The sequence below is a fragment of the Phalacrocorax carbo genome, chromosome 5 (genome assembly GCF_963921805.1).
Source record: "Phalacrocorax carbo chromosome 5, bPhaCar2.1, whole genome shotgun sequence".
In the NCBI taxonomy this organism is placed as follows: Eukaryota; Metazoa; Chordata; class Aves; order Suliformes; family Phalacrocoracidae; genus Phalacrocorax; species Phalacrocorax carbo.
In genome coordinates, this window is record NC_087517.1 from 43,927,034 (window position 1) to 43,943,414 (window position 16,381).

General features: G+C 50.7%; 1 protein-coding gene across 1 annotated transcript in view; it reads left to right on the plus strand.

The window, feature by feature from the left end:
- The window catches only part of PCBP3 (poly(rC) binding protein 3), a 65,023-nt gene that overhangs the window by 45,700 nt on the left and 2,942 nt on the right, over window positions 1–16,381 (plus strand). Inside the window, exons 13-16 of the mRNA XM_064452220.1 lie at window positions 1,982–2,057; window positions 2,830–2,889; window positions 5,813–5,865; window positions 8,849–9,018. Of these exons, the coding sequence (XP_064308290.1) occupies window positions 1,982–2,057; window positions 2,830–2,889; window positions 5,813–5,865; window positions 8,849–9,018 (359 nt within the window). The remainder of the gene's footprint in view (window positions 1–1,981; window positions 2,058–2,829; window positions 2,890–5,812; window positions 5,866–8,848; window positions 9,019–16,381) is intronic.

The following is a 16,381-nucleotide window of genomic DNA, read 5'->3' on the forward strand; positions in this document are numbered from 1 at the left end:
CTGGGTATGCGCCAGGCTGGCAGCTGATGTGATGTAACCAGGCGTTGCTGTGGGTGCCTAGTGATGCTCAGCATGGCTGTACATTGCTCTTCAGTGCTGCTGTCCTGTCCTGTCCTGTCCCTCCCAGCAGTGCCAGTGGGGGAACCCTCCTCTGGTCTGTGGGGGAAAACAGTTTGAAGAAATGGTGTCAGGTTTTTGCCTTCAGGTTTTTACAGGAAATGGGAAAGGAGGTGTTTCATGCACTGCAAGCTTTCATGTAGCAACTTTCACTTTTAAGGCCTAGGCATAGCCATCCTCTTCTCTTGCAGGCTTTTTTCATTGCTGTTATTATGGGCATTTGCTAAATACCACTAACCAAACTATGTCTTAAAAATATGCTAGATCACTATTAGAAAGGATTTTGGTGTTTCCCCCCGTCAGGCAAAGCAGGACCTCTGCCCTAGGGCATGGTTGGAGCCTGAGGGGCTCTGCCTTCCCAGTGCTCACTGGCAGTGCTGGCAAGGAGGCAGGAGGTTTCATCTGAAGTCCTGCCGGTAGGACTGGTTGTAACAAGTTCTGCAAAGAGGGTGTGCCTGGGCTTAATTTGGTAGAAAACTGGGAAGTTCTTGAATTAAAAAGCGGCGGATGCTGATGTCCCTGCTACCTGCAGGAGTGGTGGTGTGTCTGGTCCTATAAAAAGCTGACTGTGTTTCGGCAGGAATGCGTCAAGGACATCTTTGGCTTATTTACTGTGCTGCACAGGGAGAGACGTGCATGCGCCTCTTCTCATGGGGCAACGAAACCTCTCCCCTGAGCCGGTGAAGGCTGGAAGTTCTCATGCCTCTGCAGGGCAGGACTCCCTCGGGTACCTCTCCAGGGACTTGCAGACATCTCCCCTCCACGCTGCTTCCTTCCAGTCTCTCCACCAGTGTGCTCAGCCCCCCAGATCTGCTCTCCACAATGCTTCCCCCTCACCACTGCTGGCCAGACCTCCCTACAATCCCTCCCCAGCCATTCTACAGGAGCAAGGAGGTTTTTGAATATTATTTTCCCCCAAAACATGGAAATTCTAACTCCTGCCTCTCCCTTGCCAGGGAGGGGATAGGTGCCATGAGTGGTTTGTGTTTGGGGGTGATGGAATCCTGGCAACCCTCTGAGCACCTGTGAAATCACCGAGTGCTCACTGCTAGACTTCAGCCCAGTTTGTTTTGTTTTCTTTTTGTTTATTTTTTTTTTAAATTTGGAGCAGTAAAACAGAGCACAAAATGTATTCCAGACAAACTCCTCTCTATGTAACCACTTCCTAACGGGGCATGACAACCTAGCCAGTACAACAAGGGATACAAGGATCTGAAATACCTACTGGTCATGGCTGAAGCCCATATTTCCCCATACTGCTAAGGGACTTGCATTCATACCAAGCTGATGTTAAGAGCTGCAGTTTGTCAGTCTCCCAGAGGCATTTCCCATCGGAGGTGCAGCACAAGGGTGTTTGCTGCAGGGACAAGCAGTCACAATGTGGCTCCAGCAGCATGAAGAGGGTCTTCTGGCTACTGGCATGTGAGGGCCACGAGCCTGGCAGTGCCTTTGAGGTGGCTCCTCTGCTCTAAAGATGCCCTGAAGCGAGCAGCAGCCTCTGGATCCAGGTTGTGAAGCCCGAGAGGGGAAGGCAGCAGCTGGAAGCACCATAGGCAGCAGCCAGTGAAGGAGCTGAATCATTTGACGAGGGACAGAAATTAAGAATGGGCTTCTTGCTGGTATCGTACTTCAGACCCTGACCAAGCACTTTTGCAAAATATTTGGGCTTTATTGCATTTTACCCAGGCCAAGTCCTTCTGCTAATGTTTTTGCCATGTCTCACCATGGCTTCCTGGTTTGGTTTTTTTTTTTGTTTTCTCTTTTTTTTCTTCCGCTATAATTTTGTTCTTGATTTTTGGTATGACTTGTTGTACTCTATAACAATAACCTTCTTAGCTCTAATGTCCCTCCTACCCCTCAGCAGTTGACCAAGCTCCACCAGTTGGCTATGCAGCAAACCCCCTTTACTCCCCTCGGACAGACCACCCCCGCTTTCCCTGGTACGTACCCACATGCCCTTTCTAGATATCCTTCTCTTCTTACCTGTAGAGTTTCTCTCTCTTTCTAAACTTGTGCTATTTAATGGAAACAGGCAGGGCAAGTAAAACTGAAGTTGCAATGTCCATGGGGAAAGGTTAACAAGGAGACAGGATGGATGTTTGGGGGTTAAGGTCCTCATGGGTGAGCGCTCAGCCATTAACTGTGCACACCTGGGCTGCTTCTGCAAAGCCACACTTACCTTGCTCCCAGCTTTGCTGGCTTTCCCAGCAGAAGCAATGAGTGCCAGTCTCCCATCCTCCCCTGCCCAGAGGAGGTAGCATCCCCTGCCATGCGCTGGACCAGACCCTGGTGGGACATCCACGGGGATCCGGGGGGAGCAGCTGGGCGCTGGCCAGGGATGCTGCCCTGGTGTTGGTGGGGAATGGTGCCAAGCCGGGCAGGATGGCACCCCATGCCAGGGAGAGTGATGGGAAGGAACCATGGCTGTAGGGAGCTGCATTGACAGGAGAACAGCCAGCACCGGCGTGGCTCAGCAGCCTCATCCCCAAGGCTGGTGTTGCAGTTAAGGCTTTTCACAGTGACCTGGGAAGCAGATAGAGCGCAGGGGATGGAGATACTTAAAGTACCTTTGTTTACTCAGTGGTCAAACTGCCAGTTGGAAATGCCTTTTCTGACAGTATGTTCATCATATTTTGAGCTTCCTAGATGAAGTGACATTGCTTATCTCCTCGAAGGCAAAAGCATTAAACCTGTTTCTTCTTTGCTCTTCAGGAGAAAAGCTGCCCTTACATTCCTCCGAAGAAGCTCAAAATCTGATGGGCCAATCATCAGGTAAAACACAAAGCTACAGGGAAATAAGCAGGCTTCTGTTGAATATATTTTTAAAATAGGAATGTGCCATTGTTGTGCGCCTAGGTAAATTGTGGTATTTGTGGAGAAGATGGCAGGTTTTCTTGGTTGGAAGGACAGCACTGTGCCTGCCATTCTCCTTTGTATAGCATGTCAAAAGAAAAGTACCTGGAGTTTATTGCCTAGGTTTTTGATGTTTGCATATAACTGCCATCCATGTAACAGAAAGACGTCAGAGTTATTGCCCTTATTTTTTCATTTGATTTTGCATAAACTTTGCTCAGAAACAGCAGAAAAATGCCTGTGGGAACGGAAACAAGACACAATTTTAGCCATCTCTAAGCCATTCAGGGTGAGCTGCATTTTTAGTGGGACCCTGAGGAGCCAAAGCATGGCTGTAATCTTGGAGAAATTCTGATGCCAAATGTTCTGCACATTCATCTATATGTGCTGAACATGCTTATCTTTTATAACCTACCATTGCTTAGAGGAGTTATCCTGAGACCTGGAGGCTCATAGGCGATGTGAGCCAGACCTCCCCTGGAAGTACCTGGGGCGCACATGTGTTCTGCAGCCAGCTGAGGTGCATCACATGCATGCCTCTGAAGAGTCTGGGGATATCACCTAACTATGAAAGCAAATGTAGACCAGGTAAATAGACCCCATAAGACTATAGCAAAAATAGATTTAATTATACCAACCTCCACATCCTTGGTTTCTGCGTGCCCTGCTTTGCCCTTTGCAATCACCCATGGCACTAATCCTGCCCTGACCTGTCCCCCACATTACAGCTGTGGCGACTGCATGTGCATATCAGGGAAGGAGGATCTGGTATGCCAAAATAAACAATCTCCAGCTAATGGGTAAGGACGCAGCCATTCCTCAATGGCAGTCGTGATGCAGGGGGCAATGCAGTACTATGGCACTGCATGGCCCAAGGGTTTTCAGCAGCACCTGTGGCATCTGAACAGGGGGCGGGGGGGGGCCTATCTGTGAATCTGAGGAGCCCAGCCTGCATTTCCAAAGATGCCTGGGTGCCTCAGCATTGCTCTGAGCCTGTGCCCAGTGCTCTCCTCTGTTCAGAGGACATTTTCTGCCATAGCCAGGCTGCTAATGAGCTGAGCCTTGTAACACATAGCCAAAAGGCAGGGACATCTGCACCCTGGGGTACATGTGTTTGTGTTAGGTGCAGTCTATCGTGCCCTATACTGCGCGGAGGCTTCGTGTGAAAGACAGTCCAGTGCTGGTGAAATGTGTCTTCCAGTGTAGTGTGCTATAAAGTCAGCGTTAAGCATTGCCTGCTGTGTAAAACCTGGGCAGGAGCTGTTTTGTGCAGGCTTTGGCATTAGTACAGGCAGAAGGGGTGACGGAGGACATAGGGCTGCTGAGTGGAGGATTTGCATCCTTATTCCCTGCCTTTGTGTGTGCTCCCGAGTAAAAAATGTGGTAGAGAGACCTCCTGCAAGTGGATGCCTGCGCGGTGTACCCAGGCGTTGCATCTCTCTAAGGGAGGTGCATGTGGGAAAGCACAGGAATCATGCAAGAGCAAATCAAGGATACCTGATATTCTCCTTTCTAGGGGTTATGCTCGAACGGGATTGCAACCCAAGGCTTTATTTTAGCATTTTAGAAATCTTGCTTTGACAATGCTGGTACCCAGATAGACATCAATTCAGACGTGCTGCGTTTTAAAACCCGGGTGGCTGTTGCTGGCAAAACTGGATGAGAGCTCCTTTTCCATGTTGCAGAGGGTCTCAATGGAAACGCAGACCATCAAAACTTGGCCATTGCTTGGAGGAATTGCTCAGTGTGGTTAAGGCAGCAGCATTGTGCCATGCAGCGTGAGGAAGCCCTGCTGGATTGGGTGACTAGGAATTTGGTGTTGCTGCTGTGTTGTGTTGTAGCAGCCCGGCACTTCCAGACTCCTTGTACTTCTTTTCTCTGCACACCCTTACTCTGCACAAGTGTCTTGGGCTCTTGCACACTCTGCTTTAAAAAGCCTTTCTCGGTAGTTTATATTATATGGATAAGGTTTTTTTTGAGGTTACTGCAAGTTCCTGTTAGCCGTTAGACAGATTCTGTCTTGCAGCTTTGCAACAGGACATCCCTTCTTCAGCATTGAGGTGATTTAATACGGAAACTTGTGTGAGAGGCAGTCTTCCACTACACCATGCTGTCCTCTTGCCTCTGGAGCTGCACACACAGGGTAGCCTGCTGGCTACATATTGTTGGCCATGCTTTCGCTTGCGACTAAGAGGGACTATCAGTCCCCAGGTAGCATGCATATTTTAACAGTCTGGCTTAAATTTAGCGTGCAAGTCTGTGGGGCTTTAACTTGCAAAATGCTTTGCAGGCTGCCCTGTGCTAGCACTGCCGGATCCCCCTGCAAAACCGGTTTTGGGGTGCTGAGCTGCTATTGTAACCAAGTGGCTCTGTGCTGCTGTGTCCAGAGAGGGCTGGAGGGTGCACGGACAACCCTCCCGCTGGCAGGTTGTCTGCCTCTGGTGTTGGGTTTCTCAGGAAGAAGGCTGTCTGCTGCTGTGTGGAGGAGGGAAGGTGCTTTTCCCACCTCTGTCAGACCCTCCCCAGAGATGCTGCAACCTTGCACTGTAATGCACCCTCCTCTGAAGCCATTCACAGTGGGAGGATGGAAGGTGGGAAGTGAGGAACTCTTGGGGCAGCACCTGTGAGGCCAGCTCAAGGGATGCAGGAAAAGGTGGCACCCAGCTCCAGAAGAGTCAGGTAGCAACTGTCTTCCTCCTCATTGTACCAGTGTGTGATCCCCTTCCCCTCCTGGCCCTGGAGCAGGATGCAGCCTTTGCAGTGCTGACTGTTGCAGGAAAGCAGCAGAGCTCCACCGCACTGCCTCTGCAAGCTATAACCATTTTCCCTTGCATATGCCCAGGTTTGGATGCCAGTCCCCCGGCCAGTACTCATGAACTCACCATTCCCAATGATGTAAGTAAATCGAAGTGTTTCCTCAGCATGTGTGTACGTGTACATGTACGCGTGCGTGCGTGTGTGTATATGTGTATATATTTAAGCTGCAGGCATATGTCTCTTAAATATGATTAGAGAAGCCCCTTCACCAGGTTCACTCATGCCATGTGCAGTCTCTTGGAAATCAGCTTGCAACATAAAGCACCTGTTGGAGTTTACCCCATCAGTAGGTTTCATAGGTACAATCCTTAATGCTCCTTCTCCCTTTGCAAGTGAACTCAGTGCTCATGAAATAAGGCCAGCTGACAGCACTGAGAAGGGGAGAGAGCTTCCAAGCCATCCCTGAATAAACTATAATTGCTTAATCTAGTGCTGACAGAGCTGAGATGATGTTTCAGCTCAAGCATAGTTTCTGAGGGGGAGGGGTGAAGAGGAGGTAAGTAAATAGTGTTTCTGATGCTACAAAGTGCCACACAAGCATCTGAAGGACAGTCCGTCTCATCTTAGTACTGGTGGCAGGCAGCTTTTGGTTCTTATAGATGGAGGCATTGTGGTAAAGTGGATGTTGGACTGGGATATTCTCTGGGAGGAGACTGGAGTCATGCTGGGCACTGAGTGGTGCGAGAAGGGTGCTTGGGGCCACTCAGGTGGGAGGAGGTAGGATGGAGAGCCCAACACAGCTGGCATCTGGATCCAAGGGTCTTACTTGCTTCTGGGCTGGCCAACCAATTTCCATGGTTTGATAACCAGTGGGTGCTCAAATCAGGATCAAGGCAAGTGGGGGCGATGACTTCCATTCTCTGTCCCCAACTCCATCACCTACAAGCACCTTCAGCCCATCCTCATGAGGAGTTTCTGGATTGGGTCTGGCAGCTGTTGCCACTTTTTCCTGCTGTTCACCAACGCACGACAGTGCAAGGGAAGGGCAGAGAACTTGGCTACACCTGCCAGGCACCTCTGCTCCTCTGGGACGCTTGCAAGGCCTTCTTCTGCCTGAGAGATGTGGCAGTGAACCTGCTCCTGAGCATCTGTTGGCTGAAACCCTCGGAGGTGCTTCACCCTGGGTCCAATCGCCATGGGAGAGCTCTGCAGAGGAGCCCATGGGGGGTGGTAGCCAGGCTCATCCTGGGTCTGCTTCTGTCCATCCAGCAAGGAACCCTTTCCAGCAGACTGTGGGGAGCTCTGCAAGTGCTCCCAAGGTTTCAGCAGCTGTGTCTGTCAAGCATGGGGACCATGGGCCTGGCAGCAATGAGAACATCTTCGGGAAAATCAAGTGACTCCTTGCAAAGGGGCCTTTCCTCCCCTTGAACGTGCCAAGGGACCTGTCATGGGACCTAAGAGCAATCAGCATTCACTCACTAAAAGCTTGGCTGTCATCAGACCTGCACGTTAAATGTCATCGCCTGCATCTTTCTGCCTGCTGAAAAATGCCTCCTTAGCTCTGTCTCTTGTCATTTTGAAGGCTCTTAAATTCCCATTGCCACCTTCCCAGGAAGCAGAGGACAGGTTTGGGTTTCTCAAAGCAAAAAGTCTACAGTCATGTTTTAGTGATGTATATTGGCTTGCGGTTGCACTGCAGAGAGAGGAGAGTTGAAGGAAAGCTGGTGATGAAATTTGTCTTGTCACTCCTCTAACTGTCAGGAGAAATTTGAATGCTGTGCAGAGATGCTTGGATGTTGCTGAACATCTCTCCAGACAGGTTTGGCTCCTTGGGTCTATCCAGCAGGCTCCAGCTGTAAGGGATTTTCATTTGCGGAATCATCTCTGAGTTATTTCTGTGCTGTGAAGACTGGGATGGGTGGCTCTTGGGCTGAACATCACGCTGCAGCCCCTGAGATAGTTGATACCCTTCTAGCACCGCAGTGGGGTGTATATTCCTGTCCATAGGTGACAAACCACTAAGGTAGCCCCATGATCTGACAAGAGGACCAGTGAACATTTGGAGCATTAGTTGTCTCCACTTCTACAGTGACAGAAATCCAGCAGCTGCCAAGATGAATGTCCCACATATAAAATTCCCAGGTGCAGCCTTGGAAAGGAGCTCAAATGCTGATGACCGAGAAAGGCATACAGAAACACCTCATGCCTCTGTTGGTAAAGCAGGACATCTCAATATGTGTTACCGAGGTGCTTGAGGGAACCATAGTTTGATGCACAAATGAGCAAGAGCAAAGATGAAGAGGATTGAGGAAATTCAAGCCATTGAGGACCATTGAGGAAATTCAAGCCTGCAGCTGCCTCTAATTTTTTCACAAGAGTGTGAAAGACATGGTTTTAAGTAGGATTCTCCTCTTCTGCTGGTGCTGCAGCCATGTGGTGCTGTTCTGTCAACAGTGTGAATGCCGGTGAGCCCTTGCATTGCACGAAAAGAGCTGAAGGGGGTAATGGAGGCAGTGAGGGTGCCCCAGCAGGGTAGAAGTGTGGGATGGGGTGAGCAATGTGAAGCTATCATCAATGGTGTGTGGCTGCACCTGCTGATGAAGGGGTACTTGGGGTTGGGCTGTCCCTAGGGAAGGCAGTGGGCTTGTTGTCTTCTAGTAATGCATCCTGTATAACCATCTTTAGGTTCACTGTGATTAGCAAGGGCGTAAGTACGGAGCACAGTCTGAAACATGACTTATTCCCATCCTGAGACCCTTGCAAAATATGGAACAATTATTAGACCATGAAAATTATTATTACTGAAATGAGTCTGCTATAATGCCTCATGCTTCCTGAAGCCCTCTGAGATGCCAGACATCTTGTGCAGATAATCGAAATTTGTCCCCTGAGGAACAGAGCAGGGCAGGCTGCTGGACATATCCTGGGAGGACCATGCTTCTATGCAGGTGGGATTCACTCCTGGGTTCTCCCTCTCCTGTTTTCATGAGCATTAAGGTCACTTGCACCCCAGGGCAGAGGGAGGAGGGCTTCTGGCCTGTGCTGTGCAGTTGTGCCCACATCCTGCTGGTGGCTGCCAGAGCGGCTGCTTCTCAGACGTTCCCTCCGTGCTTTTTTCTAGCTAATAGGCTGCATAATCGGACGCCAAGGGACCAAAATCAATGAAATTCGGCAGATGTCGGGAGCGCAGATCAAAATCGCTAATGCCACGGAAGGGTCATCGGAGCGCCAAATTACCATCACAGGAACCCCTGCAAACATCAGCCTCGCGCAGTACCTCATCAACGCCAGGTGAGACCCCCTGCTGAACTCCACCGCCTCCTACCACATCCTGTCGGTGCAGTGGGAGCAGCGTTCACTCCCGGCACTGCAGGCCGGGAAGGGCTTCCTGAGGCCAGCTGGGATGGATGGTGGCTTGCTGAGACCTCTGAGCAGGAACCAGATGTCACCAGTGGGACCTCTCACCCCGCTGGTGCTTTGGCTGGGGACTGGGAGATTCTTTGCTGCCAGTGGAGCAGCCAGGGGTTGCGCCGGTCACCTGCCCACCCACCACCCTCACCCGAGGATTTTGTTTGTGGGTGGGCAAAATCGCTGCCTTCTTTCCGTGCTGGTGAGGCGGGGGACAGGGATGGGAACAGAGCTGAGCCAGTGGTGGGGAGGCATCACTTGGGACCTGCTCGCTGGGATCCCAGCATCGCTTACTGCTGCCTCAGAGCCTCTTCTGCATGCTTCCAGGCCCCCTAAAGGCCTCCATCCTCCATCTAATGAAATAACCAGTCCAATAAATGCAAGCCATGGGAACAGCCCGATTGCTTCCTTTTCATGTTAAAAAGTTTGGTGCAACAGGACTTTGCAGGAGCCAAGTGCTCTCGATGCTGCCTCTGGCCAGGGGGAGGTGCTGCCTGTGCCATGTAGGACCGAAGGTCTGGCAAGGGACTGCAAGGGGAGTGTACAGGGGAGGCATAGCTGGAGAGGAGTTCTCTGTGCTGGTGGTAAGCCATGTCCAGGGTGCTCATGCAGACCTGTTTGCCTGTGACTACAGACTCGTGGATGGGGAGCTTAAGGGGAGACAGGGCCTTTCACTGGCTTTGCACCCACCTGGCACAGCTGTGTAAGCTGAGGCTATCTGCCCATCCATGCCCTCTGCCACGGGCAGAGTAGGTGCTGTGCTAACCCACCACCAGCCCAGGATGTGCGTGGCTGCAGGAAGCTGATGACAGAGTCCTGAGGATGGGAGGCTGTTGGTGACTCTGATGTTTGTTGGGGTGTGGGCTGGGAACACTGGTGAGGTCTGTACATGCTTTCTCCTCCTTCCACCCAACCCATCTCAGCCCCTACCTTCAACAGACCTCCACCATCCTGTCCTGCCCTGCTGTCCCGCTGCCCACACCCATGACACCTCTCCAGCCACTCGGAAGAGGGGCAGGGCCAGCCCTGTGCCTGTGGGCACGGCTGAGCGGTTTTCCCCACAGCTCCTTGCAAGTCCTCCCCACCTCTTGAGACAAGAGAAAGAAAAGAAAAACAAGCAGCCCTTCATTACTGGGAAGGGCTGGCTGAGCTGCAGCCTGTGCTGTGGCAGAGGCAGAGATGACCTGATGGGGGGCAGGATGGGGCATAGCTCAGCCTCTCCCATAGTTTCAAAAATGAGAGCAAAACAAAGAAGCTGGGGTAGTTGGACAGCTGTCTGTCCTCCGTGGGAGGGATGCTGGTAGAAGTGAAGCTGTGTGCTGAGATGTCTTCTGCCAGCACCCCTGGTGGGTGGTGCGTCTGCCACAACGCAGTGCCGGGGACGGACATTACCTGGCAGCAGCAACGAGAAGGGAAGGCAGATGGCCACTGAGCTGGCTCTGTGCTCCAGCCCCACCATGCCCTCCACAGGGACCTGCAAACCCCATGAGCTCAAGCCACCCAGTGATGCTCTGCCCTCCATCTGAGTGGGGCGAAGGCAAGAGGAGGAGCGCTGCCCCACAGGGGCTTAATTTTCTTTTCTGCTCTGGATATTAAGTGCTTGTTTTTGTCTCCCCCCCCACCCCTCTCTGCCCCTGTCTATTCTAGGCTGACGTCTGAGGTCACTGGAATGGGCGCACTCTAATTTCCACCCACCATCCTCCACTCCGCACCACCCGACCCTCTCCAGCCACCGGCACTCCACCCAGCCTGTACTGCCTGTACATTTACTGTCTTCCCTTTGCCTCCACAGATACTCTCTTCTTTATTAATGAATATATATATATATGCACACACTGAACGTTTCTTTACAAGCTCCTTACTGTGCTCCTGAGGCTGCTCCCAAACTCTTTGGTTATGGTCCTTGTTTGCAGCATACAGTGTTATTACTTCGTCTGCTTTATGGGGGGTGGGGAGGGGGGGTTGGTTTTTTTCTGCTGGTGAGACTTCAGAAGATGTTGGAGTCTCTAGTGTCAGTCTAGTGTAGCTACTTTACACTTTTGAGTTGACGTTGGCGGTACTTGCTGTAGCCTATGGATGTGTGACACCACTCAGAGCTGTGCGTGCTTCAGAGTACTTACTTTTCTCACCCTTCTTCCTTTGATGCTCCCTCTTTGTTGGCTTTACTTGTCCTGCTCACCTTTGCGACCTTGCATCCCTGCCCTCAGGATAAGGCATAGTTTTCACTCCGTGTTATTTGGGAAGCAGAACTTGCAGGAACCAAGCCAATGCACATGCATAGGTTCACCTGCAAACTTCTCTCTTTGCAACATGGCAGGGTCCAGACAAGCTATTTTTCATACTAAACAAAGGGAATCTCACACATCACACACACACACACACAAATGGTCCTCTTTTTTAACTAATGAACAACTGGAAGTGGGAAGAATTCAGCTGTATGGGATTCAGACTCCCAGGGGCCTTTAAAATCACTCTTTTGACAATCCCCACAAGCAAAACTTTTGGACGATAGCTCAGGAAGCTCTGTGAGCCAGCTGTGTTTGTCATTGTTTATATTCAATAAATGTCTGTGCAGCTCTGCTACTGATGGGCTCCGACTGTTCTTCTCCTGGATCGCCCTGCCATCTCCAGCCCCATCCTTCCCTCTGCATCCTTCTACTCCTTTTTAGCTGCTTGGAGGGAAGGTGGGGGTTGTATACAAAGCCGTCATCATCAGTCATCATCATCATCAGTTATTTTATTCAGAGAAGGTCCCCAGGAGCAATGCACTTCCTGAGTGATTCTAGGCTTTCTCTTTTTTTTCGAAGGGGAGGGTGCTTGACTTGCACAATGCTTTGGTTTTCCCTAAGATTAATTTACAAGTCACAGTATGACCACAAACATCTCTTGGTGCCCCCTTGTCTGGACAGATCTGCCATGTCTGTGCCCCACGCCCTTCCCCAGGGCCCTCTATGCCCCACCCTGCCTTCTGCTTCCAGGCTTTACATCTCTCTCCTACCTCTCAAGCAGGGAAATAAATATATTTTCCATCATTTAATTTCCTACTTTACAAAATGTATGGTACACATTCTTCCCATATTGCAAATGAGGGGATCATGATACACCATGTCCCCAGGCAGCTAAAGCAGCCACACAATACATTTTTGCACTGTACCACATGGGAAATATATTGGTTTTCCAGGCGAGCCCCAAGACTTCATGGCCTTTCCCTCTCCTCTTCCCCTAGTGGCAGCAGGCACTGCTGGCAGCTCCCCTCCCTTCTCCTGCTGGGATGTTGGACCACTTCTCCTGGCTGTAAGTGCTGACTGCAGGGTGCTTGAAGCACCCCTGGGCTGCGGTGGGGACCCAGAGTGATGCTACCACGTCAGTGGAGCCAGGGATGGGCAGGGTCTTATGGGCTCCAGCCCCAGTGCAGGGGCCAGTGCAGCTGCTTGGCAGCTGGCAAGGATGATAACATGGCTCAGAAATCGTGAAGGGAGTCAGTTGTCTTGAGCAAGACAGCACGTGCCTTATCCCTGCGCATATCAGGCAGCATTGTCACCTCTCATTAGAGGTTTGTTTCCCCAGCCCAGGAGCCCACTGCTGGCAAAACTCCAGAAAGGTGGAAGTGGCTACCAGCCCCTGCCACTGAGCATCAGCAAGTCACTCAGCCGAGGTGTTGTAAAACCCATGTGTACTCAGCTCTCTGGAGCATTTCAAGGCTGCATTTAAAGGTGCTTCCAGCTCCTTCATAAGATGCTTTGCTGCCCATTCCCAACCCCTTGCTCTGCTCTCACTGGCAGTTTGGATTCAGCTGTGCCTTTTATGTGGTCCAGCATCTGAATATGCATCCTCTTATTCCCCATCTGGGGGAGCAAAGGTCCTTTGGGCAGTGCTATGGGGGCCCAGGTGGAGCTGGTAACCTCTCTGAGGGAGGGGCAGCAGGCTCCCTTGAATTTGTGCTGATGCTGGAGCAGGGAGGGAGCCCAGACACCAAATGTTGCCAGTTGCAGACTGGCTGCAGCAAGCACAAAGCCACCTGCTAAGGTGGTAAGTCAGCTGTGGGCAACTGACACTCCTCGTCCTCTCCTGTTCCTCACTCTGGTCTACCCCAAGTATTTTTTGCGTTGAAAGAACAAAATATCTGTGTTTGAGACCCAGCATGAAAGTAACCAACCATCAGCATGCCAGAGCCACCACAGCAGCCTGGGCAGTGAGCCGGGGCACACATCAGCTAGAAAAAGCTCCACATCCCACTGCCACCACCCACAGGCAAAGTGATGGGAGCTGGTGGCCTGGGATGATACCCCCCTCAGAGAGGGTTGGCGCGTGGAGGGACCCATCCCACCCCACTGTGGCTTGGCTCTCCCATGGAGCTGTAGGACAAGCTGGAGCTTGAGCAGATCTTGCAGGTGATGGAGGCACATGGAAAGCAACCAAGGTGTGTGGCAGAAGCAGCTTGCCTCTTCTCGCACTGCTTTCTTGGCACACGGGAGCACTTTCAAGTGCTGGCACACAGGGTGCAGTCAGAAATCAGCAGCAGCATCATGTTGACCAAGACTGAGAAATCCATCACAAGCCAATGCATTTGTGGGGTTCATGCATGTGTCAGGCGTTTATGCCTTGAGGAAGGCAGGAGACCTTAATAGCATACTAATTGCAACAAATGTGGAAATGGCTTTGTGTGGGGACCTGTGGTTTCTGCAGATCACGGCTGCTCTGAATTTCTTTGCTGTATGTGTACTATGCTCCTGGTCCTATTTCCCATCTCCACTGAGACAGCACTGCCCAAAATAGCAAACGCCAGATTGAGTCTGCCAGATGCAGCCAAGCTCAGAGGCTACTAGAGAGGAGAAGCAGACTGCAGCAATACCTCTACATCCATCCCCATGCCAGTGAACCTGCAGGTAACATTCCCCTCTGGGTACAATCCCCATTGCAGCCCTCTGTGATATGTCTGTCACCCAGTGAGACTGTGCTTGCCAGTAAAGCCACTGCAGGAATCAATGGCGAAGGGGGGAGGTCAGATATGAGCATCGCTCTGGCATCAGGCAGGTATCTGAGCTGTCGTGTCAAGCCGCACGCTGCAGCAAGGATCTGGGCTCATGGGACCATTATGGGGAATGGTGCATGGGGCCGTGGCGGGGCAAGGGACGGTCCCAGCAGTAGCAGCCGCCTTACAGGAGCACCTCATCCTTGCAGCCTTGGCTCAGCATGGAGCAAGAGTCTCACAAGTGTTCCAGCACCTAGATAAAAAGCAGAGCTGCTCAGGATGTCGTTTTTAAGGACTGTTGTTGAAATGTGCCATTCTGGAGGTCAGAGCATGGGGCTGGGTTTTGCCTTTTCCTCACAGGATTTCAGCTCACTTTATCCGAACGATTTCTGCTTGCTTGATTGTTCAGTCTCGAGGTATTTCCAAGGGACTTGAGCAGGCAAAGGAACCTCAATGTACAGAACCAATAACAGTTCTGCTTTTTTTGCTCTGATACAGGATGCTTTTTTGTTTTAGCTATCTGGAGACCATTTGTAATAGAAAAAGCCAGTTGAGCTACTCTAGCTGGGAAATGCCAGCCCTCCTGCAAATGAAGCCAGGGTTTCTCAAACTGGGCATGCAAAAAAAAGGTAAATCTATGCTGGGCCCCTACAAAGCAAATGCTTATTCACCTCCCATTGGTCAGGAATCCCTTCCTCAGTGGATGCTTTCCCCTGCCTGTGGAAAGCAACAGGTGATATCCTGCAGGAGAGGGCACAGTGAAGGATGCAGTCACACTGGCATGGCCAGGGCATCCCTCCTTATGACATTACCTTTGGATTTGTGACTTCTCTTTGGGGTCACATTTCCCAGGTTATTTTGCAAATTAAAAAGGAAACAAAACTCCAGTGTTATGTGGGAATCTATCAGCTTACCCATCATCATCTGGGCTTGAGTGAGGCCTAGAGAAAGAGGTGTTTAAAAAATTGCAACATCTCCTGGGAACATGTTGATGACAACAACAAAATTACAAGGAATGGATCAAACTCAGCTTTGATTTCTTTGGTATGGCTTAAAAGGAGATTTGCTGTTTTCTTTCGAAAGAGCCTCAATGATTTGCTTTTACTTATGATATGTCTTGGGTTTACATTTTATATGAACTTATGCTCCAGTGATGCATCCACAGCCATGCCACTGGGCAAATACATGCACATCTCTAATATTGGAGTGAATATTAAATACAAGGTGAACATCCCATTTAGTCAACAGAATAGCATTAGTGTATTGCTTTTCTCACTCAAAGCAATGCATTTTATCCAGACAGAATGATTCAACATTTCTAAAAGTAGCCAACTTGGTGTTACTCAGTCAGACTTTTTTTGAATGCATTATTTTTGTGGGAAATTGTTACTTTGGCAGGAAACTATTGGTCCAATAACTCCCCCTGCCCCTGGAGCGTGGTGGCTCTCCACCAGGGAGGGGCCAGCTGAAAACCGCACTTGGCCCCTTGGGCTTCAGCTGAAGGTCTCCAATTCCCCTCATATCCTTCCCAGGTCATGATGCCAAAATTAAGTGTTTGGAGTATTGTTATGTGCATTTTTTTTCCTAGATTGTATTTGCAAATTTAGTACATGATGGGGTAGAAAAATATAGCTTGCTTCCCCTAAGGGAAAGTGACTTTCACCAGGGAAGCTCTTTAAATTTAATACTCTCTTTTAGCTGTAATTCATGTTTTTTAATGTATTCATGCTAGTCACTTTTAATTATGCTAATTTCGAGTTCATGGTCCATTAGAAAGGGTAATTTCCCCCATCCAGTACCAGCAGAGGTAGGGTTTCTGGGGGATTGCTCTGTGCTGTGAGAGGGATGAATCCTTAATCTCATCTTCTCCTTGGCCACAGGGTTGGAAGGATGGTGCGGGTTCAGCACAAACCCTTTCTGACACTGTCTTCAGAAGCTGAGTCCCACAGCCTATCTCCTCCAACTCTGCATGCCTGCAGCCCCTAGCCCCAGGGAGGTACCCCTGCTCCCTGGCCTTGGGCCCTCACAAGGCTGGTCACTAGATGTCCCCCTTGACCATCTTTTTGCAGGCATCCTGCTCCAGCCAGGGTGTGGGCAGCATTTGGGTGTGGGGTGCTCCCAGCCTCTGCTCCATCCACTTGTAGAAGCCATGCCATGCTGCTAGACTTGGGAAGGCAGTGGGTATTTGTGTCCCCCCCTACTGGTCACCACTTGTGACATCCACCTAGCAGGCAGTTGGCACTGTGTCCCACTGCGGGAAGGGTCCCATCAGTG